The following is a 22,345-nucleotide window of genomic DNA, read 5'->3' as shown; positions in this document are numbered from 1 at the left end:
GGTTAGACCCACAGAGAGAGAACTGCTCCTTAAAGTAACTCACTTTGGCCTTCTGGATAACCTGAGTGCACGTATTTCTCATTTGCCTGAACGAGAGCCAGCCAGCCTGAGTATCATCGCCAAGCCTATGCCGAGTGCCGAGGGATTCCAATTGCTTTAGGACTTGGTCAGGTGTTTATTAAAAAAAAAAACATGTTTTATTAACCTTTATTCAGACAGTGTAAGGGGCCAGGAGAGAGCTTAGGGCAGGGCGGGTACAGGCCGGTGCTGATGGAGGACGATAGCACCCAGCAACAGTCAACAAAGGGCTATTTGAAAGTTGAATGCTTAAAACCAGCAAATCAAATTGTTTAGGGACAGACTTTGTGGAGACAACCGAGCACTGAAGGTGATCCTTGGTAAAGATTGCCACTCCCCCAGCTTTGGAAGATCTGTCTTACCAAAAAAGGTTATAACCCGAAAAGTTAACATCAGTATTCAAAACACTCTTCCTTAACCTCTATGGGCTAGGTGCTTGCGTCCCACCTACTCAACAGCCAGTTGAATCCTGTGGCGCGTTATTCAAATCCTTAGATATGCTATTACTTCAATTTTTCAAAAATATGACTATTTTACACCATTTTAAAGATAAGACTCTCGTTAATCTAACCACACTGTCCGATTTCAAAAAGGCTTTACAACGAAAGCAAAACATTAGATTGTCAGCAGACTACCCAGCCAGAAATAGTCAGACACCCATTTTTCAAGCTAGCATATAATGTCACATAAACCCAAACCACAGCTAAATGTAGCACTAACCTTTGATGATCTTCATCAGATGACAACCCTAGGACATTATGTTATACAATACATGCATGTTTTGTTCAATCAAGTTCATATTTATATCAAAAACCAGCTTTTTACATTAGCATGTGACTAGCATGTGACTAGCATTCCCACCGAACACTGCCGGTGAATTTACTAAATTACTCACGATAAACGTTCACAAAAAGCATAACAATTATTTTAAGAATTATAGATACAGAACTCCTCTATGCACTCGATATGTCCGATTTTAAAATAGCTTTTCGATGAAAGCACATTTTGCAATATTCTCAGTAGATAGCCCGGCATCACAGGGCTAGCTATTTAGACACCCAGCAGGTTTAGCACTCATCAAAGTCAGATTTACTATAAGAAAAATGTTCTTACCTTTGTTGTCTTCGTCAGAATGCACTCCCAGGACTTCTACTTCAATAACAAATGTTGGTTTGGTCCAAAATAATCCAAACAGCGGCGTTTTGTTTGTGCGTTCTAGACACTATCCTAAAGGCTAAATAAGGGTGACGAGCATGGCGCAATTCGTGACAAAAGAATTCTAAATATTCCATTACCGTACTTCGAAGCATGTCAACCGCTGTTTAAAATCAATTTTTATGCCATTTTTCTCATAAAAAAGCGATAATATTCCGACCGGGAATCTGCGTTTACATAAACAGACAAAGGAAAAGAAACCATTCGGTCGAAGCGGGCATGCGCCTAAGCCCATAGTACTCTGAGTGGCCACTTGCCAAAAGCGATAAAGTGTTTCAGCCAGAGCCTGCCTCGATATCGTTCAACGTTTTCCCGGGCTCTGAGACCCTATGGAAGACGTAGGAAGTGTCACGTTATTGCACAGATCCTGAGTCTTCAATAAAAAGAGCCAAGATGAAACACTACTTCTCAGACAGGCCACTTCCTGCTTGAAATCTTCTCAGGTTTTGGCCTGCCATAGGAGTTCTGTTATACTCACAGACACCATTCAAACAGTTTTAGAAACTTTAGGGTGTTTTCTATCCAAAGCCAATAATTATATGCATATTCTAGTTACTGGGCAGGTGTAGTAACCAGATTAAATCGGGTACGTTTTTTATCCAGCCGTGCAAATACTGCCCCCTATCCCCAACAGCTTAACCACGTCTCAGTAATGACCAACACATCTGGATTGAAGCTGTGAACCCATACTTTCAGTTGATCCATTTTAGGTAATAAGCTTCTAGTGTTAACGTGCAGAAAACCCAGGCTTTTACGAGAGCAAATCAGGGAAGCAGATATCAGTGCACAAGTCAGAATTGGGGCTAGCAACAGTGGATGCGCCAGGGTGTACATACACATTTCCAGATATCATCAGCAGTAATACAATCAAGGTACGGCGGAAGGTCAGTCAATCCGGAAAATTTCAAGAACTTCGAAAGTTTCTTCAAGTGCAGTCGCAAAAACCATCAAGCGCTTTGATGAAACTGGTTCTCATGAGGACCGCCATAGGAAAGGAAGACCCAAAGTTACCTCTGCTGCAGAGGATAAGTTCATTAGAGTTACCAGCCTCAGAAATTGCAGCCCAAATAAATGCTTCACAGTTCAAGTAACAGACACATCTCAGCATCAACTGTTCAGCGGAGACTGTGTGAATCAGGCCTTCATGGTCGAATTGCTGCAAAGAAACCACTACTAAAGGACACCAATAAGAAGAGACTTGCTTGGGCCTAGCAACACGAACAATGGACATTAGACCGGTGGAAATCTGTCCTTTAGTCTGATGAGTCCAAATTTGAGATTTTTGGTTCCAACCGCTGTGTCTTTGTGAGACGCAGAGTAGGTAAACGGATGATCTCTGCATGTGTGGTTTCCACCGTGAAGCATGTCGGAGGAGGTTTGGGGGTGCTTTGCTGGTGACACTGTCAGTGATTTATTTAGAATTCAAGGCACACTTAACCAGCATGGCTACCACAGCATTCTGCAGCGATACGCCATCCCATCTGGTTTGCGCTTAGTGGGACTATCATTTGTTTTTCAACAGGACAATGACCCAACACACCTCCAGGGTGTGTAAGGGCTATTTGACCAAGGAGGAGAGTGATGGAATGCTGCATCAGTTGTCCTGGCCTCCAGAATAACCCGACCTCAACCCAATTGAGATGGTTTGAGTTGGACCTCAGAGTGAAGGAAAAGCAGCCAACAAGTGCTCAGCATATGTGAGAACTCCTTCAGGACTGTTGGAAAAGCATTCCAGGTGAAGCTGGTTGAGAGAATGCCAAGAGTGTACAAAGCTGTAATCAAGGCAAAGGGTGGCTACTTTGAAGAATCTCAAATATAAAATGTATTTTAATTTGTTTAACACTTTTTGGTTACCTCATTATTCCCTATGTGTTATTTCATAGTTTTGATGTATTCACTATTATTCTACAATGTAGAAAAAAGAAAGAAAAACCCTTGAATGAGTAGGTCCAAACTTTTTACTGGTACTGTACAGTATATAGTGTGTGTGTGTGTGTGTGTGTGTGTGTGTGTGTGTGTGTGTGTGTGTGTGTGTGTGTGTGTGTGTGTGTGTGTGTGTGTGTGTGTGTGTGTGTGTGTGTGTGTGTGTGTAAATAAAGTGATAATAACAGGGAGAGAGCGAGAACTAGGAATAGAGAGACGGGGAGATGAACAGGAGAGAGAGAGAGAGAGAGAGAGAGAGAAAAAAATAAGCAAGACTGCTTTGGTTAGCACATTATTACCAGCCTGTTGCTTTGAACCCAGCAGGAGCTGCAGTGCACCTGTCTCGCACACCTGTTTAAGACAAAGCCACATGGGCTATTCAGTTGATGTATCATTCATTTGTTGTTCTTTTCCCTCCATCCATCCAGTCTGGTTCAAGTGGCAACAGCTGACTCACCCGTCAGGCTCAGGTGGCTGTAGGGTTTAACATTTAACATAAATCAGTCTATTTAGTTACACAACAACACCCATACGGAGTGATGCAATGCTATCGTTGAGTGATGACAGTTGGCTGACCCGCCAACTGCCAACCACCAACCGGCAGCCATTAACCTTTCACCCAGGTGTGTAATAGTATCAGCCTCAAAACATCAGTTGAACAGGTTTACACTTTGATGATGTCGGCAGACACACACACACGGAATTGGATGCCCTCAATAATATGCAACTAATAATATTTATCTTCTCGTCTCGATGCTGACGTTGCCAACAGAGCAATAAACTCTAGATGATTCTGTGTCAATAGCTAAATGCTTACAAATGCAGAACAAATTGCATTTCAGTTACCTGTTGGTACAAACTCTAGAGATGGCGTCCTGCTTATTTCCTGGTTTAGAAAATTTTTGACTATGTGATGTCGTGTTTTGCTCATTTCACTGCCATGCTCTGCCGAGTTCCAACCTGACTTGAAAGTTCCTACTCAGCATTATGTTTTTTGATTCATTTTTGCTTCGTGTACAACTGAACATCATGTTTGTTGTGGTCCAATTAGTTTTGGGAGAGAGTCGCCTACTACTCTCCCCTTTTACGCTTTCAACAACACAGTCCTTGTTTCTGTAGCGAAGTTGGGACCGTTTAGACGTGTGTGGAGAAGGGTAGCTGTATACTGCCGTTGCCTGTCTTTAAATCAGTATTGACTACCTCCGCGAGGTTGTCCTGAGATTTAGCGTATAATGCTTCATTACATCTCTCTCTCTCTCTCTCTCTCTCTCTCTCTCTCTCTCTCTCTCTCTCTCTTTAACTGAAGGTTTTCTCTCTATCTGAAGGTTTTCTCTGTACACTACTTCATTCATTGTCTTGTTGTATTGTTTCCTATAGAGAAGTTGTTTGGAGAGTTCCTGAGCTGGGACCTAGAGGAGGTTGTGTCTCAGCTGCCTCTGAAGCCAGGCCAGTCTGTCACCCTCACTGTTAACATCAAAGTCAGACTGGACTTCTCCGGAGGAGAGAACCTGCTACAGGACCTCAACGACGGTGAGTGGTTGAAATTCCAGACGAGCCGCAAAGGTCTCCCAAACAAAATGATCCTTGCGCTCTGCGACCAACGTTGTCAATAGAACCTAAAGTATTTTAGGCAGGAGACAACAGACATGGATTACCAGTACCCCCACACACAACAACAGTGGTGTTCCCAATATAGCACAATTCTATTGGTCTATTTTGGGTTTTGCCTTTCTGAAAAGCTTTGGGTTCCCAGCTCCATGGCCCCATAGCACTGGTTAAACATTTACATTTACATTTAAGTCATTTAGCAGACGCTCTTATCCAGAGCGACTTACAAATTGGTGCATTCACCTTATGATATCCAGTGGAACAACCACTTTACAATAGTGCATCTAAATCTTTTAAGGGGGGGGTTTAGAAGGATTACTTTATCCTATCCTAGGTATTCCTTAAAGAGGTGGGTGGTAAACATGTACTGGATGCAGAGTTGAGTCTCTGTGTACTGCCCTACCCAGTTCCAGAGAGGTGTTGAGACTGAGGTTCATTATCTCATCAAACATTTAACAGATGTAACCATGCAAACAGCAGACTTCAGCCCTAACTCCTCTCACCTTTATTTATCTGCCTCCCTCTCTTTCTCTCTCATGTCCTTTCTCTGTCTCTCACTCTCTCTGTACTCTTTCTCCTATGTGATGTGCTCCTAAATCCATGAGAAGAAACCAGAGGAGAATTGAACTGAACTGACATGTTTAACTCAGCGGCCCCTGCCTCACTCACTCGCTCTCTCCCTCACTCTCGCTCTCTCTCTCTCTCTCTGTCTGCCCATGCCCCTCTCCATCTTTATGAGGCTATTTAACAGATACTCTTTAAAGTTTTAATTAGCGTGGCAGTAATTATGGCCCCTGAATGACAGAGATAAGGCAAACAGTGCTTCCTTAACCAACAAACCCCTGAAACCCTTGTGTATTTTGTTGGTGACATTCTGGACAGACGCTATGTTCTGCTGTAACTGGCTGGATCTTATCTGCTACTCCCAAGTCCTAATACGTAGTTATTTCTCGGTAATGCATTAATACGGCTACTGCTGAGGCTTATTAGCGTTATTATTGTTTAGCACATTTTAGTGGTGCTCGAAGCTGTGGGTTGATTTGAGTATTGCACCTTCACTAATACAGGTTGGAAATGTTGACATTTTGACAAACAGGGTGCTACATGCTAATATGCCTGATGAGGTTTGGAATTACATTGAATTTGAATTCACTGCAAACTATTGAAAGAACAACGTGGCATAATATGTCTTAAAGACGTTATGTTCTGGTTATATTAATGTAATTCACTGGTTTTGTGGTTGAGAAGACTTCATAGACACCACATCACAACCAAACAGTCTCTGTTGCAACCAGGTAAATCTAACTGTTTTCATGACAACATCAAGGGCGTCTTGTGAAAGACCTCATACTGTAATAGGCTAAATATCCTCTTCCTTTCGTCCTCAAGTGATAACACCTCAGAGATGGTTTTGAGGCATTCAGTGCTGCTTCCTTTAATATTGACCCCATCCAGCCTGAAGGTGCATGTATAAAGCAGACTCTTGGCCCCGTGTGGGAACTGAATGGATCCTTCACCACTGAGCTGCATGTTTGGCGTGGCGATAAGCATCAACCGCTGTCTCTCTCCCTCCCGCCGTCTCTCTCTCTTTCCCTCTCTCCCTCCCTCCGTCTCTCTCTCTCGCTCCATATCTCTCTCTCCCTGTCCCTACCCCTCTCTCTCTCTTTCCCTCTCTCCCTCCCGCCGTCTCTCTCTCTCGCTCCATATCTCTCTCTCCCTGTCCCTACCCCTCTCTCTCTCTTTCCCTCTCTCTCTCCCTCCCGCCATCTCTCTCTCTCGCTCCATATCTCTTTCTCCCTGTCCCTACCTCTCTCTCTCTTTCCCTCTCTCCCTCCCGCCGTCTCTCTCTCTCGCTCCATATCTCTCTCTCCCTGTCCCTACCTCTCTCTCTCTCTTTCCCTCTCTCCCTCCCGCCGTCTCTCTCTCTCGCTCCATATCTCTCTCTCCCTGTCCCTACCTCTCTCTCTCTCTTTCCCTCTCTCTCTCCCTCCCTCCGTCTCTCTCTCTCGCTCCATATCTCTCTCTCCCTGTCCCTACCTCTCTCTCTCTCTTTCCCTCTCTCCCTCCCGCCGTCTCTCTCTCTCGCTCCATATCTCACTCTCCCTGTCCCTACCTCTCTCTCTCTCTTTCCCTCTCTCCCTCCCTCCGTCTCTCTCTCTCGCTCCATCTCTCTCTCTCCCTGTCCCTACCCCTCTCTCTCTCTTTCCCTCTCTCCCTCCCGCCGTCTCTCTCTCGCTCCTTATCTCTCTCTCCCTGTCCCTACCTCTCTCTCTCTCTCTCCCTCTCTCTCCCTCCCGCCGTCTCTCTCTCTCTGCTCCATCTCTCTCTCTCCCTCTCCCTACCTCTCTCTCTCTTTCCCTCTCTCCCTCCCGCCGTCTCTCTCTCTCGCTCCATATCTCTCTCTCCCTGTCCCTACCTCTCTCTCTTTCCCTTTCCCCCACCCTCCCTCTACCCCCTCTTTGTAGGAGAATTAATGGCAGCTCGCGGCATGCATAGTGTGTCAGAAGCATTCTGATCTGAAATACTCTATCTTTCTCGCGTGCGCGAGACTCACTCTCTCGCACTCTCTTTCTCGTCAAATAAAATAAAATTGTATTTCTCACTTGCGCCGAATACAACAGGTACAGTGAAATGTTTACTCACAAGCCCTTAACCAACAAAGATTTAATTAAAATTCCTAAATACAAGTAGTCTGGGTAGCCATTTGATTAGAAGTTCAGGAGTCTTATGGCTTGGGGGTAGAAGCTGTTAAGAAAGCCTCTTGGACCTAGACTTGGCGCTCCGGTACCGCTCTCTCTCTGTCTCTTTCTGTCTGCATTGATGGGATATATTTTGTATCTGTCCATCGGCTCACATGAGAGAGACACACCATTCTGATTGTCATACTATACAAAGCACTTGAAATAATTCCTTAAACTGTTTGAGGTTTGAGATTGGTGTTTGTAACTGATTTGCAGATAAATCCGACTAGGTTTGGGGTATATACCGTACACTGGGTTATTCGGAAATAGCCACGGGACGGTTTTTCAGTACCTTTTTAAACAATTTCATAGAAGTTTTTCAATATATTGTAATATTGTAGCGACTTTTATAGTAAATACCTGCAATCAACTTGTGCAATACGAGATAGAGGAGATTGCGTTCTTCACTTCATCTGTCACATCAGTTTAAATGATGAAGTTTACCGTAGTTCCCAGAGCAGTGGAGCCAGTCACGTGTTTGTAAAGAGCACGACGAGAGAAAGTGGGAGCAGGTGAGTCCAGGTGTGTATTGACAGGGGTCGCATTTTAAATTGAAAGTCAACAGTGTTTATTTTCTTCAGGGTGATCAGGGATGTGCAACTATAGTTTTCCTTCACAGAAAATATATTAGTGAAACAAATTCGGGACAAAATTGCTTCATTTCAATCAGATGACAACAGAAGTGCAATGCTATTTGGCTAGCAGCCACACAAGTAAATGAGCTTACAATGAAACAGCAAGGTCTTTCTCACAAAAACAATGCATGGCCTTCATATTTCTAATGTTTAACATAGAAAGGAAGAACGGAGCCAGCTACATTTCCTGATGTTTTGTTTAATTTATTTATTTATTTAAAAAAAATAATTTCACCTTTATTTAACCAGATAGGCTAGTTGAGAACAAGTTCTCATTTACATCTGCGACCTGGCCAAGATAAAGCAAAGCAGTGCGACACAAACAACACAGAGTTACATATGGGATAAACAAGCGTACAGTCAATAACACAATAGAAAAAGAAAGTCTATATACAGTATGTGCAAATGACGTGAGGAGGTAAGGCAATAAATAGGCCATAGTAGCGAAGTAATTACAATTCAGCAAATTAACACTGGAGTGATAGATGTGCAGATGATGATGTGCAAGTATAAATATTAGTGTGCAAAAGAGCAGAAAAGTAAATAAAAACAATTTGGGGATGAGGTAGGTAGATTGGATGGGCTATTTACAGATGGACTATGTACAGCTGCAGCGATCGGTTAGCTGCTCAGACAGCTGATGTTTAAAGTTAGTGAGGGAAATATAAGTCTCCAGCTTCAGTGATTTTTGCAATTCGTTCCAGTCATTGGCAGCAGAGAACTGTAAGGAAAGGCGGCCAAAGGAGGTGTTGGCTTTGGGGATGACCAGTGAGATATACCTGCTGGAGCGCGTGCTACGGGTGGGAGTTGTTATCGTGACCAGTGAGCTGAGATAAGGCGGAGCTTTACCTAGCATAGACTTATAGATGACTTGGAGCCAGTGGGTTTGGCGACGAATAGGTAGCGAGGGCCAGCCGACTAGAGCGTACAGGTCGCAGTGGTGGGTGGTATATGGGGCTTTGGTGATAAAACAGATGGCACTGTGATAGACTGCATCCGGTTTGCTGAGTAGAGTGTTGGAGGCTATTTTGTAAATGACATCGCCGAAGTCGAGGATCGGTAGGATAGTCAGTTTTACGAGGGTATGTTTGGCGGCGTGAGTAAAGGAGGCTTTGTTGCGAAATAGGAAGCCGATTCTGGATTTTACTTTGGATTGGAGATGTTTAAATATGAGTGTCGAAGGAGAGTTTACAGTCTAGCCAGACACCTAGGTATTTGTAGTTGTCAACATATTCTAAGTCAGAACCGTCCAGAGTAGTGATCCAGAGTCCAGATCTAGCTTTTTATCGGAGAAAAGTAGGCTACACCGAAAAGTAGCGGAGAAATTACCTTTTTGTGAATTTTCACCCGATTGGAGAAGTGCAAATGAAGCACAACGTTTCTCTGATGCCGAGCAGAAATTACAATAAGAAGCATTTTAGACCTGCATTTATAAAATGCAGCGAAATATTCTGCGTTAACGCGACCCTAAGTTTAACTTGCTAGTTATCTAACTAAGCGGCTGAATTTATAAGCTGACGGGACATCATATTTTGTTAGCTTTCTGCCATGTTTGAGAGGTCAGAGCCCCTTGGATGAGTTATTGAGTTTGATTTCTTTGAGTTCCTTCTCCTCTCCGTTATTGGCCCATCTGCTCCTCACCTGTCTTCTCCTGAGCGAATCCAGACTCCACACAGACACATGCTGCTCCAAAGCCAGTACTGTTCTTCCTTCAGACAAGCATGCATCAAAACTTTGTTCATTTGCACAATGTCTCTCGTTCACATTCACTTGTAAATAATAACATAAATAAAAAATTACATAAAAAAAGGACAACTTTATGAACTGGATGGCCTGTCTTTGCAGTTTGTTTATTTTCATTTGTGCTCACTAGCATATTTAGGAAATTCACTATTACTTGTGCTAATTTTGTTAACATTCTGTCAAGAGACGTCCAATGGGCTTTTTTGCTCTTTTTTTGCCTCCCCTTGTGTACTAAGCTCCCCTTGTGTACTAATACTGTAAAACCCGGTATGAGAGCAGGACAGTATGACGATATGAAAATCTGCATACTGCCCAAGCCTATAAAACCGACTAAAATAGTGGTGATTAATTGAATGATGGATGGAGTGGAGGGATTCTTCTCCCCTCCACCCCTCACTGCTCCAAACCTATACACTAAGTGTACAAAACATTAGGAACTCCTAATATTGAGTTGCACCCCCTTTTGCCATCAAAACAGCCTCAATTTGCCCATGCATGGACTCTACAAGGTGTCAGGCATTCCACAGGGATACTGGCCCATGTTGACTCCAATGCTTCCTATAGTTGTGTCAAGTTGGCTGGATGTTCTTTGGTTGGTGGACCAGTCTTGATACACACTGGAAACTGTTGAGCGTGATAAACCCAGCAGTGTTGCAGTTCTTGACACAAACCGGTGTGCCTGGCACCTACTTCCATACACCGTTCAGAGGCACTTCAATATTTTGTCTTGCCCATTCACCCTCTGAATGGCACGCAAACACAATCCATGTCTCAATTGTCTCAAGGCTTAAAAATCCTTCTTTAACCTGTCTCCTTCCCTTCATCTACACTGATTGAAGCGGATTTAACAAGGGACCTGGTCAGTCTATGTCATGGAAAGAGCATGTTTGTACACTCAGTGTTTGTAGTCCATAGTACATACGGAGGTACTCAAACATAACTGATCTCAAAGATCTATTCTGTCACCCATGTGGTGTAGGAAGACTGCTGGCTCAACTACTTTCCAGACCACAAACCTGCAAAGGACCGCTTTACCCTCAGCCGTCCCGTTTAACTGCTTACAAATCAAAGTTCATTTGTCACGTGCGCCGAATACAACAGGTGTAGACCTTACAGTGAAAGGCTTACTTACAGGCTCTAACCAATAGTGCGAAAAAAAAGTGTGTGTGTGTGTAGGTAAGTAAAGAAATAAAACAACAGTAAAAAGACATTTGAAAATGAGTAGCAAGGCTATATACAGACACCGGTTAGTCAGGCTGATTGAGGTAGTATGTACATGTAGATATGGTTAAAGTGACTATGTATATATGATGAACAGAGAGTAGCAGTAGTGTAAAAAGAGGGGGTGGTGGGTGGCGGGACACAATGCTGATAGCCTGGTTAGTCAATGTGTGGGAGCACTGGTTGGTCGGCCCAATTGAGGTAGTATGTACATGAATGTATAGTTAAAGTGACTATGCATATATGATAAACAGAGAGTAGCAGCAGCATAAAAGAGGGGTTGGGAGGGGCACACAATGCAAATTGTCCGGGTAGCCATTTGATTACCTGTTCAGGAGTCTTATGGCTCTGTTGAGAAGCCTTTTTGTCCTAGACTTGGCACTCTTGGCACTCCGGTACCGCTTGCCATGTGGTAGTAGAGAGGCCTCTTAGAGAGAGACACCATGTCCTCAGCCCTTACGCTAATATTTTGTAAAGAACATGAGAAGAACAAGATGTAATTTCCTCCGTTCTTGCTTTGAAAAGAAAGAGAGGAAAGGGGCTGATGAGAGAGAAGGGGTCCATGTAACCAAACTAAATGACTATCGCCCCCTAGCACTCACATCTGTCATCATAGTTTAGGATCATATCACCTTTACCTTACCTGACACCTTAGACCCACTTCAATTTGCATACTGCCCCAATAGATCTACAGGCAATGCAATTGCCATCGCACTGCACACTGCCCTATCCCATCTGGACAACAGGAATACCTATGTAAGAATGCTGTTCATTGACTATAGCTCAGCTTTCAACACCGTTGTACCCTCCAAGCTCATCATTAAGCTCGAACCCTGGGTCTGAACCCGCCCTGTGCAACTGGGTCCTGGACTTCCTGACGGGCCACCCCCAGGTGGTGAAGGTAGGAAACAACATCTCCACTTTGCTAATCTTCAACACAGGGGCCCCACAAGGGTGCGTGCTCAGCCCCCTCCTGTACTCCCTGTTCACCCATGACTGTGTGGCCAGGCCGCCTCAAACTCAATCATCAACTTTGCAGACAACACAACAGTAGTAGGGCTGATTTACCAACAATGACGAGACAGCCTATAGGGAGAAAGGTGAGGGCCCTGGTGGAGTGGCGCCAGGAAAAGAACCACTCCCTCAACGGGCTCTAAAGAGGGTAGTGCAGCCTGTTCACCCCGCTACCATGCAGAAGGCGAGGTCAGTACAGGTGCATCAAAGATGGGACCGAGAGATTGAAAAACAGCATATATTTCAAGGCCATCAGACTGTTAAATAGCCACCACTAGCCGGCTACCACCCGGTTACTCAACCCTGCTGCCATATAGACATGGAATCACTGGTCACTTTAATAATGTTTACATACTGCTTTACTCATTTCCTATGTATATACTGTATTCTATTCTACTGTATTTTAGTCAATGCCACTCTGACATTGCTCGTCCTAATATTTATGTATTTCATAATTCCATTATTTGACTTTTAGATTTGTGTGTATTGTTGTGAATTATTAGATACTGTTAGATACTGTTGAAGCTAGAAACGTAAGCATTTCGAAACACCCACAATAACATCTGCCAAATATGTGACCAATAAAATTAGAATTTGATTTGATGAGACAGATAAAGCCATTGAGAACAGGGGAGAGGAGCCGAGGGGTTCATTCATTGATTCATACCTAGACCAGTTCATCCCTCTCCTTGAGTCCAGAGGGGTACTACAAAGCAGGATCAATGAGTTAGCCAGCTAACTTTGATAAACGGCAGGCGGCAGGTAGCCTAGTGGTACCCTAGTGATGGGCGGCAGGTAGCCTAGTGGTACCCTAGTGATGGGCGGCAGGTAGCCTAGTGGTACCCTAGTGATGGGCGGCAGGTAGCCTAGTGGTACCCTAGTGATGGGCGGCAGGTAGCCTAGTGGTACCCTAGTGATGGGCGGCAGGTAGCCTAGTGGTACCCTAGTGATGGGCGGCAGGTAGCCTAGTGGTTAGAGCGTTGGACTTGAATCCCCGAGCTGACAAGGTAAAAATCTGTTGTTCTGCCCCAGAACAAGGCAGTTTACCCACTGTTCCTAGGTCGTCATTGAAAATAAGAATTTGTTCTTAACTGACTTGCCTAGTTAAATAAAGGTTAAATAAAAACATTTAAAATAAATGCTAAGTATAAGCTGGAAGTAGAAGCCTAAGTATTGTTGTCCATTACTTTACACCAATTAGGGGGGGTGGTAGGGTTAGGGGGAAATAATAAAGGAACATTTAAAATAAATATACAGTACCAGTCAAAAGTTTGGACTCACCTACTCATTCCAGGGTTTTTCTTTATTTTTACCCAACTTTTCTACATTGTAGAATAATAGTGAATACATCAAAACTATGAAATAACACATATAGAATCATGTAGTAACCAAGAAACTGTTAAACTAATCAATTTATATTTGAGATTCTTCAAAGTAGCACACTCTTGGCATTCTCTCAACCAGCTTCATGAGGTAGTCACCTGGAATGCATTTAAATTAACAGGTGTGCCTTGTTAAAAGTTAATGTTTGGATTTTCTTTCCTCAATGTGTTTGAGCCAATCAGTAGGGTTGTTATACAGAAGATAGCCCTATTTGGTAAAAGTCCATATTATGGCAAGAACAGCTCTTATGAGGACTGCCATAGTTACCTTTGCTGCAGAGGATAACTTCCTTAGAATTAAAGGACACCAAGAAGAAGAAGAGACTTGCTTGGGCCAAGAAACACGAGCAATGGACATTATACTGGTCAAAATCTGTCCTTTGCTCTGATGAGTCTTTTGAGATTTTTGGTTTCCAACCGCCGTGTCTTTGTGAGACACAGATTAAGTAAACTGATGATCTCCGCATGTATGGTTCCCACCGTGAAGTATGGAGGAGGAGGTGTGAGGGTGTGGAGGATCTTTGCAGGTGACACTGTCTGTGATTTATTTAGAATTCAAGGCACACTTAACCAGCATGGCTACCACAGCATTCTGCAGCGATACACCATCCCATCTGGTTTGCGTTTAGTGGGACTATCATTTCTTTTTCAACAGGACAATGACCCAACACTCCTCCAGGGTGTGTAAGGGCTATTTGACCAAGGAGGAGAGTGATGGAATGCTGCATCAGATGACCTGGCCTCCACAATCACCCGACCTCAACCCAATTGAGATGGTTTGGGATGAGTTGGACCACAGAGTGAAGGAAAAGCAGGCAGCAAGTGCTCAGCATATATGGGAAAAGACCGTTGGAAAAAGACTGTTGGAAAAAAAATCCAGGTGAAGCTGGTTGAGATAATGCCAAGAGTGTGCAAAGCAGTCATCAAGGCAAAGGGTGACTACTTTGAAGAATCTCAAATATAAAATATATTTTGATTTGTTTAACACTTCCTCATGATTCCATATGTGTTATTTCATAGTTTTGATGTCTTCACTATTATTCTACAATGTAGAAAATAGTAAAAATATATAAAAACCCTTGAATGAGTAGGTGTGTCTAAACTTTTGACTGGAAATGATGCAGACATTTACATTGATGGAAGCTTCAATCTACTTGCAATATTAAAACAAAAAAAGAAGAAAAAAAGAAAGATATTCATGCTTCACCTATACTGCCATACCAAGCAGTAACTGCACACTTGATCGAAAATGAGTTAATTTCATTGTTACAACATTAAATACATGCTTAATCATGTGGACAAGTATCCTGCCTCTATTGTATCTATTGTATTGTGTTTTGGAGAAAATGGGGTCTTGTTAGCAGTAACTACATAAAGTTACTGTGAAACCAAGGTAATTGAAATACATTTTTCTCAGTTCCATGCTGTGAACAGTTACTGCCTTTTTGCTTGGTAGGGCAGAATAGAGCTTTCCATAAGTTCTCCTAAACATGCGTTTACCACAGACCTTCATTTCTGTGTTTATCCCCCCAAAAAACATTAATTTCCCTATAGGCTTTGGCCATTTAGCCATGGCAGAGTTAATGCCTACAAAAAAGATGCCATTACTATTGCTCTCTCTTCCTCTATAATTTAGAAGACACCGTTGCACAAACAACATACTGATTTAGGCCTACACCAGCACTGGTATCAGGCTGAGGAAGAGAGAGAGACGACTGAAGTAGTGAACTGAGTAAACTATAACAAGTGATGCGCCACTCCGGCACGTGCAATGTCAGTTTAACAAGCCAAACACTGAAATGCTGTTATAGAAGGTTGAGTATAAACCTAAACTGGTCCGTGCATTAATACTGGTATGTTGTAAATACGGTATACAGCCCTACTTGGTGATAAACATTAACAGCTAGCGTCTCTCTTGCTCTCTCCCCTCTCGAACTCGCTCTGCATTGATATGATATATTTTGTGTCTCCATCAGCTCGTTTGAGAGTGATAATCTTTCGTCTGTTTCTCATACCGTAAAATGTACTTGAAATAATTCCTTGAAGTTTGAGATCAGTATTTGGAACTGATTTGCAGATAAAACGACTAAAATATTGGTGATTATTTGAATGATGGATGGATTGGAGTGATCCTTCTCCTCCCACTCCTCACTGCTCCAAACCTTGATACAGTATATGTAAAGTCAAATAAACTAGCCTCTGAGTGTATAAAGAACATGAGAAGTCCTCATGTGACATTGATTGGCTCCAATCTATGTCTACGTGACCTTGCAAATCAACCCTTCATTTTTGGGCCCGGCTCAGGCACAATATGTAATTTCCTTTGTTCTTGGTTTGAAAGAAAGAGAGGCAGGGGCTGATGAGAGAGAGTGGCCAATGAGACAGAGCCATTGAGAACATTGTGTTTCAGAGGAGCCGAGACAACACGCACAAACACATTGACACACCGACCGGGACGGGCTGAAGACATAACATAACTCAGTGTCTGATGGGATTGATGTCATCACACATAGACTAATGGGTTGTAGCTTACAGCAGACATGATTGGTTTCAATGGTGTGAGCACCATACTAAATTACAGCGTGTCTGGGCCTGGCCTGCTTTTAATGCTGCTGTTCTCTCTGTGTGTGTGTGTGTGTGTGTGTGTGTGTGTGTGTGTGTGTGTGTGTGTGTGTGTGTGTGTGTGTGTGTGTGTGTGTGTGTGTGTGTGTGTGTGTGTGTGTGTGTGTGTGTGTGTGATGTAAGCTCAGTTGGTAAGAGCGTGGCATTAGCAATATCATGGTTGTGGGTAGGACTGTGACGATTATGGAATTTTGAGTGACTATTCATTGTCATGCAAATAGGGCGTTGGGCCACCCCGAGCCAGAAGAGCATCAATGCACCTTGGCATAGATTTGCCAAGTGTCTGAAACTCTATTGAAAGGATGTGACATTATTCTTCCACAAGAAATTCCATAATTTAGATTTTTGTTGATGCTGGTGGAAAATGCTAAGGCCCCGCTCCAGAATCTCCCATAAGTGTTCAATTGGGTTGAGAACTGGTGACTGAGACGGCCATGGCATATGGTTTACCTCATTTTAATGCTCATCAAACCATTCAGAGACCACTCATGGGGAATGGGGGCATTGTCATCCCTGGGGATGGGGGCGTTTTCATCCAATGGGGGCATAGCCATGGTAGCCAAAATAATGGCCTGCCAAGCATTTTCATACATGACCCATGATGAAATGTTAATTGCTTAATTAACTCAGGAACCACACCTGTGTGGAAGCACCTGCTTTCAATATACTTTGTATCCGTAATTTACTCAAGTGTTTCCATTACTTTGGCAGTTACCTGTACATAGCCTTGTCCCACCAACATATTTTTCTGCATAACATCCTACCGCATGATTTTCTTCCCAACAGCCAAATTAGCAGAAGAATACATTACTCTGCAGCAGATATAAAATCACACCCCTTGACAGAGCTCCAGACTAACATTTTCTCCAGCCCATGATTTGGACGCACAATAGAATACATTTGTTATCATTCACCTTCTAAAGTAGTTTGCTGTGCTTTCGACTGTTTAATAGACTACTGAGATGGTAGGCTATTCAAGAAATAAGACGCTTCATCTAACATGTCCAAGCAGGAATGCATGGTTCAAGATATGTTGATGTGCAACCTAATCCAGTGTTTGCCTTTAATTATGAGTTGACAATAGACTATTGTTGTTATATTTTAACGGTGTTCCATAGTAATCATTAGTCCAACAGTTGCAAACAATAGTTTCTATTGGACAAATTAAGGTATGTGTAACCCTGTTTCATCCGTTTAAGAAAAGTTTTTAAACAGAATTGGCGGAATGAATATACCGCTGATCACTTGTAGACAAAGTTCACTTTAATAGCAGCCATGTTGTATTCCTTCTCGCATCTATGCACTCTCCTCCTCTCACTTTTTCCCTTCGCTTATGGAATTCAGCTGTATGTGACCAGGCAAAAAAACCTTTCCAAACCACATCATAACCACTACACACAGCCTACATCGTTGCCACCATATTTGTTAAAGTAACGTCATAGTTAACATAGCTAATGCAACTAACATGTTAGTAAACCCACTACAATCATGCAGTACAGTGTACGGTCAGTAAGCAGTTTAGCAGATACATTGTCGGTCCCCGGTGACAATATATTGGTAAAACCAAAAGCTTACCTTGACTTGGAAGAGTTCCGGTGTTATGTTGGATAGTCATAGCCAGCTAGCTGACATAGCATCCCTCTGTTTGAGCCGGGTGTTTGATTAGGCTAAACTATCTAGCTGCATTTTCTAGCTATATAAAAGTGAAAAAGAATGATGAAATATCGCTCTCGCTTCTGTCATTTTTGATGAAATTAATTTGTTCAAAGCTGTTCAACTATTGTCTTTCTCTCTTTTTGAGTCAACTACTCACCACATTTTATGCACTGCCGTGCTAGCTAGCTGTAGTTTATGTTTTCAGTACTAGATTAATTATCTGATCTTTTGATTGGTTGGACAACATGTCAGTTCATGCTGCAAGAGCTCTGATAGGTTGGAGGATGTCCTCCGGAAGTTGTCATAATTACTGTGTAAGTCTATGGAAGGGGGTGAGAACCATGAGCCTCCCAGGTTTTGTATTGAAGTCAATGTACCTAGAGGAGGACAGAAGCTAGATGGTGCTACACCATGGTGCTACCCTATAGAGTGCTGCTGAGGCTACTGTAGACATTCATTGCAAAACTGTTGTTTTAATCAATTATTTGGTGACGTGAATATATTTAGTTTTATAAAAAAAGGATAACTCTTTAAATGTCTCACAATTTTTATTTTTATGAAATTCACTGATGGTCCTCCCCTTCCTCCTCTGAGGAGCCTCCACTGAACATGTTACTGTACAACCACTGTGTTCCAATTTAGGCGTTTATCAGTGCCATTATCAACCCGTATAAGGGTATGAGTGTAAAGGGGTGCAACTTCTTTTTTACCATAATGGACGGTTACGCGATTATACGATAATTTTGCTAGCCATAGTTGTGGATTCAATTCCCACAGGGATCACATTCCCTTTCTTAAAATGTATGGAACATGTATGCAATCACTCTATGAATTGGCTTTGGATAAAAGCATATGCTAAGTAGCATATTATTCTGTGTGTGTTGGCTGAAGTCTCCAGCCAGTGCCCTAGTCGTCCTCTCCATCTCAATAAGAGCTATTGAGTAGCGTCTGGTCGTCCTAGGGAGGCGGGGAGCAGGTAAAAGCAGTACGGAGCAGACAGTGTAAACACATTAGCCCATGGATGGTAAAATCTCAGCGTGCAACAACGTCATTAAAGGGAATTAAAACAGCCAGGGAGATGCATTTGGAAAAGCCAGTACAATTACAAAGGGACAGGGTGGGGAGGCTGTCAGTGTTGTAACCATCTTGTTGCTCGTTGCTCTGCTCGCAATGTTCCCAATGTACCACAGCTAGAATATCTGTCAGTCAACGGGCTTCTTCGCAGATGTCATTCAGTTTTGGAGTGGAGGGAGTTGCGATTTGTCCTTGCTCGGCAGAGTAGGCCTATTCAGGTTATCACATTACCTTAGTGATATGACTACAGAATATGCAGAAGATTGACAGACTGCATTTATCTGAGGGAAAACAAACAAATATTTTCTTCAGATGTACCTAGATATGACTTTGTGTGAGGTATTCTGAGTGAATTGTCTTATTTATTATATGAAGACCAGTTCCACAATTGACTGACTTCCCACTATTACGAAGCTTTTATACGTCATTGTAATGTCTTAATCTTTTCAGTTCTGGAGGCAGGAACCATTGAGACAGCAGCTCATTGAGTCTGGTCTATTCAGTTCAGTGTGCTGACTGAATGGACCTTCATTTCAAGGGACCAATTCTCAGCTTGACTCAATCAGCAGCGACCGTTTAAAGTGCTATTGAAACCTGACATTTGAACTGAAATATATTTTGGTCAGTCCTATGAACCCCATTATGGACTTAATTGACCAATTATTTATTGAAAATAAATCTCTTTCATAATTGTTGGACATTGGATACTTTTTCACCGCTTATTTCAATAAACTTATCTGTCTATGTGAATATCTTTGCAGATTTCTTTCTGTCAAAAATATTTGATTCCCAAATTAAGAGTACCTAAAAAGGACATCTTATTAAAGAGATTCTCTGGTAATTTTGTGTACGTTTGTATACTTTTTAGCCAGTAGTCCTGAAAGGAGCACTCACGAGCCAAAAGTGGTCCCTGAAAACGGCATTCTATGACACATATGTGCAGATATGTGCACCACGTCATTGCTCTCTCTGTCTCTGCTGTGTCCACTGAGCCGTTGGGCCCGCCCTGCAACTTCATTGGATAAGGCTGGGCAGGCCTCTTGCTTGAAGTCACTCCAATGCGAGGGACTGAAGCTCACTGGGTCGAACTCAAATTGCTAGGGGGCTGGCCCACGTGGGGGGAAATATAGGGAAAATGTCGCGGCACAGCTTCAAGAAAACAGTCTCTTTCAAACTAGGGATTTTGTGGCTAATTGAGGTGAAACGGTAGTTATGCTCATAGATTATGCATGTATGAACTACACATTGACATTACATTTACATTTAAGTCATTTAGCAGACGCTCTTATCCAGAGCGACTTACAAATTGGTGGATTCACCTTATGATATCCAGTAGAACAACCACTTTACAATAGTGCATCTAAGTCTTTTAAGGGGGGGGTTAGAAGGATTACTTTATCCTATCCTAGGTATTCCTTAAAGAGGTGGGGTTTCAGGTGTCTCCGGAAGGTGGTGATTGACTCCGCTGTCCTGGCGTCGTGAGGGAGCTTGTTCCACGATTGGGGTGCCAGAGCAGCGAACAGTTTTGACTGGGCTGAGCGGGAACTGTGCTTCCTCAGAGGTAGGGAGGCGAGCAGGCCAGAGGTGGATGAACGCAGTGCCCTTGTTTGGGTGTAGGGCCTGATCAGAGCCTGAAGGTACGGAGGTGCCGTTCCCCTCACAGCTCTGTAGGCAAGCACCATGGTCTTGTAGCGGATGCGAGCTTCAACAGGAAGCCAGTGGAGAGAGCGGAGGAGCGGGGTGACGTGAGAGAACTTGGGAAGGTTGAACACCAGACGGGCTGCGGCGTTCTGGATGAGTTGTAGGGGTTTAATGGCACAGGCAGGGAGCCCAGCCAACAGCGAGTTGCAGTAATCCAGACGGGAGATGACAAGTGCCTGGATTAGGACCTGCGCCGCTTCCTGTGTGAGGCAGGGTCGTACTCTGCGAAAGTTGTAGAGCATGAACCTACAGGATCGGGTCACTACCTTGATGTTAGTAGAGAACGACAGGGTGTTGTCCAGGGTCACGCCAAGGTTCTTAGCACTCTGGGAGGAGGACACAATGGAGTTGTCAACCGTGATGGCGAGATCATGGAACGGGCAGTCCTTCCCCGGGAGGAAGAGCAGCTCCGTCTTGCCGAGGTTCAGCTTGAGGTGGTGATCCGTCATCCACACTGATATGTCTGCCGGACATGCAGAGATGCGATTCGCCACCTGGTTATCAGAAGGGGGAAAGGAGAAGATTAATTGTGTGTCGTCTGCATAGCAATGATAGGAGAGACCATGTGAGGATATGACAGAGCCAAGTGACTTGGTGTATAGCGAGAATAGGAGAGGGCCTAGAACAGAGCCCTGGGGGACACCAGTGGTGAGAGCACGTGGTGCGGAGACAGATTCTCGCCACGCCACCTGGTAGGAGCGACCTGTCAGGTAGGACGCAATCCAAGCGTGGGCCGCGCCGGGAGATGCCCAACTCGGAGAGGGTGGAGAGGAGGATCTGATGGTTCACCGTATCAAAGGCAGCAGATAGGTCTAGGAGGATGAGAGCAGAGGAGAGAGAGTTAGCTTTAGCAGTGGGGAGAGCCTCCGTGACACAGAGAAGAGCAGTCTCAGTTGAATGACCAGTCTTGAAACCTGACTGATTTGGATCAAGAAGGTCATTCTGAGAGAGATAGCAGGAGAGCTGGCCAAGGACGGCACGTTCAAGAGTTTTGGAGAGAAAAGAAAGAAGGGATACTGGTCTGTAGTTGTTGACTTCGGAGGGATCGAGTGTAGGTTTTTTCAGAAGGGGTGCAACTCTCGCTCTCTTGAAGACGGAAGGGACGTAGCCAGCGGTCAAGGATGAGTTGATGAGCGAGGTGAGGTAAGGGAGAAGGTCTCCGGAAATGGTCTGGAGAAGAGAGGAGGGGATAGGGTCAAGCGGGCAGGTTGTTGGGCGGCCGGCCGTCACAAGACGCGAGATTTCATCTGGAGAGAGAGGGGAGAAAGAGGTCAAAGCATAGGGTAGGGCAGTGTGAGCAGGACCAGCGGTGTCGTTTGACTTGACAAACGAGGATCGGATGTCGTCAACCTTCTTTTCAAAATGGTTGACGAAGTCATCCGCAGAGAGGGAGGAGGGGGGGAGTGGGAGGAGGATTCAGGAGGGAGGAGAAGGTGGCAAAGAGCTTCCTAGGGTTAGAGGCAGATGCTTGGAATTTAGAGTGGTAGAAAGTGGCTTTAGCAGCAGAGACAGAAGAGGAAAATGTAGAGAGGAGGGAGTGAAAGGACGCCAGGTCCGCAGGGAGGCGAGTTTTCCTCCATTTCCGCTCGGCTGCCCGGAGCCCTGTTCTGTGAGCTCGCAGTGAGTCGTCGAGCCACGGAGCAGGAGGGGAGGACCGAGCCGGCCTGGAGGATAGGGGACATAGAGAATCAAAGGATGCAGAAAGGGAGGAGAGGAGGGTTGAGGAGGCAGA

The 22,345-nt window shown here is 43.9% G+C and overlaps 1 protein-coding gene across 2 annotated transcripts in view; it reads left to right on the top strand.

Moving 5' to 3' along the window:
* Positions 1 to 22,345, top strand: part of LOC106570238 (trafficking protein particle complex subunit 9) — a 361,123-nt gene that overhangs the window by 124,524 nt on the left and 214,254 nt on the right. For both annotated transcript variants that reach the window (XM_045694753.1, XM_045694752.1), the window contains one exon: positions 4,594 to 4,746. In XM_045694753.1, coding sequence (XP_045550709.1) covers positions 4,594 to 4,746 — 153 coding nt within the window. The remainder of the gene's footprint in view (positions 1 to 4,593; positions 4,747 to 22,345) is intronic.

The sequence above is a fragment of the Salmo salar genome, chromosome ssa14, assembly GCF_905237065.1.
Source record: "Salmo salar chromosome ssa14, Ssal_v3.1, whole genome shotgun sequence".
In the NCBI taxonomy this organism is placed as follows: Eukaryota; Metazoa; Chordata; class Actinopteri; order Salmoniformes; family Salmonidae; genus Salmo; species Salmo salar.
The sequence above is the reverse complement of the archived record's forward strand: the minus strand, read 5'-3'. Positions and strand labels throughout refer to the sequence as shown.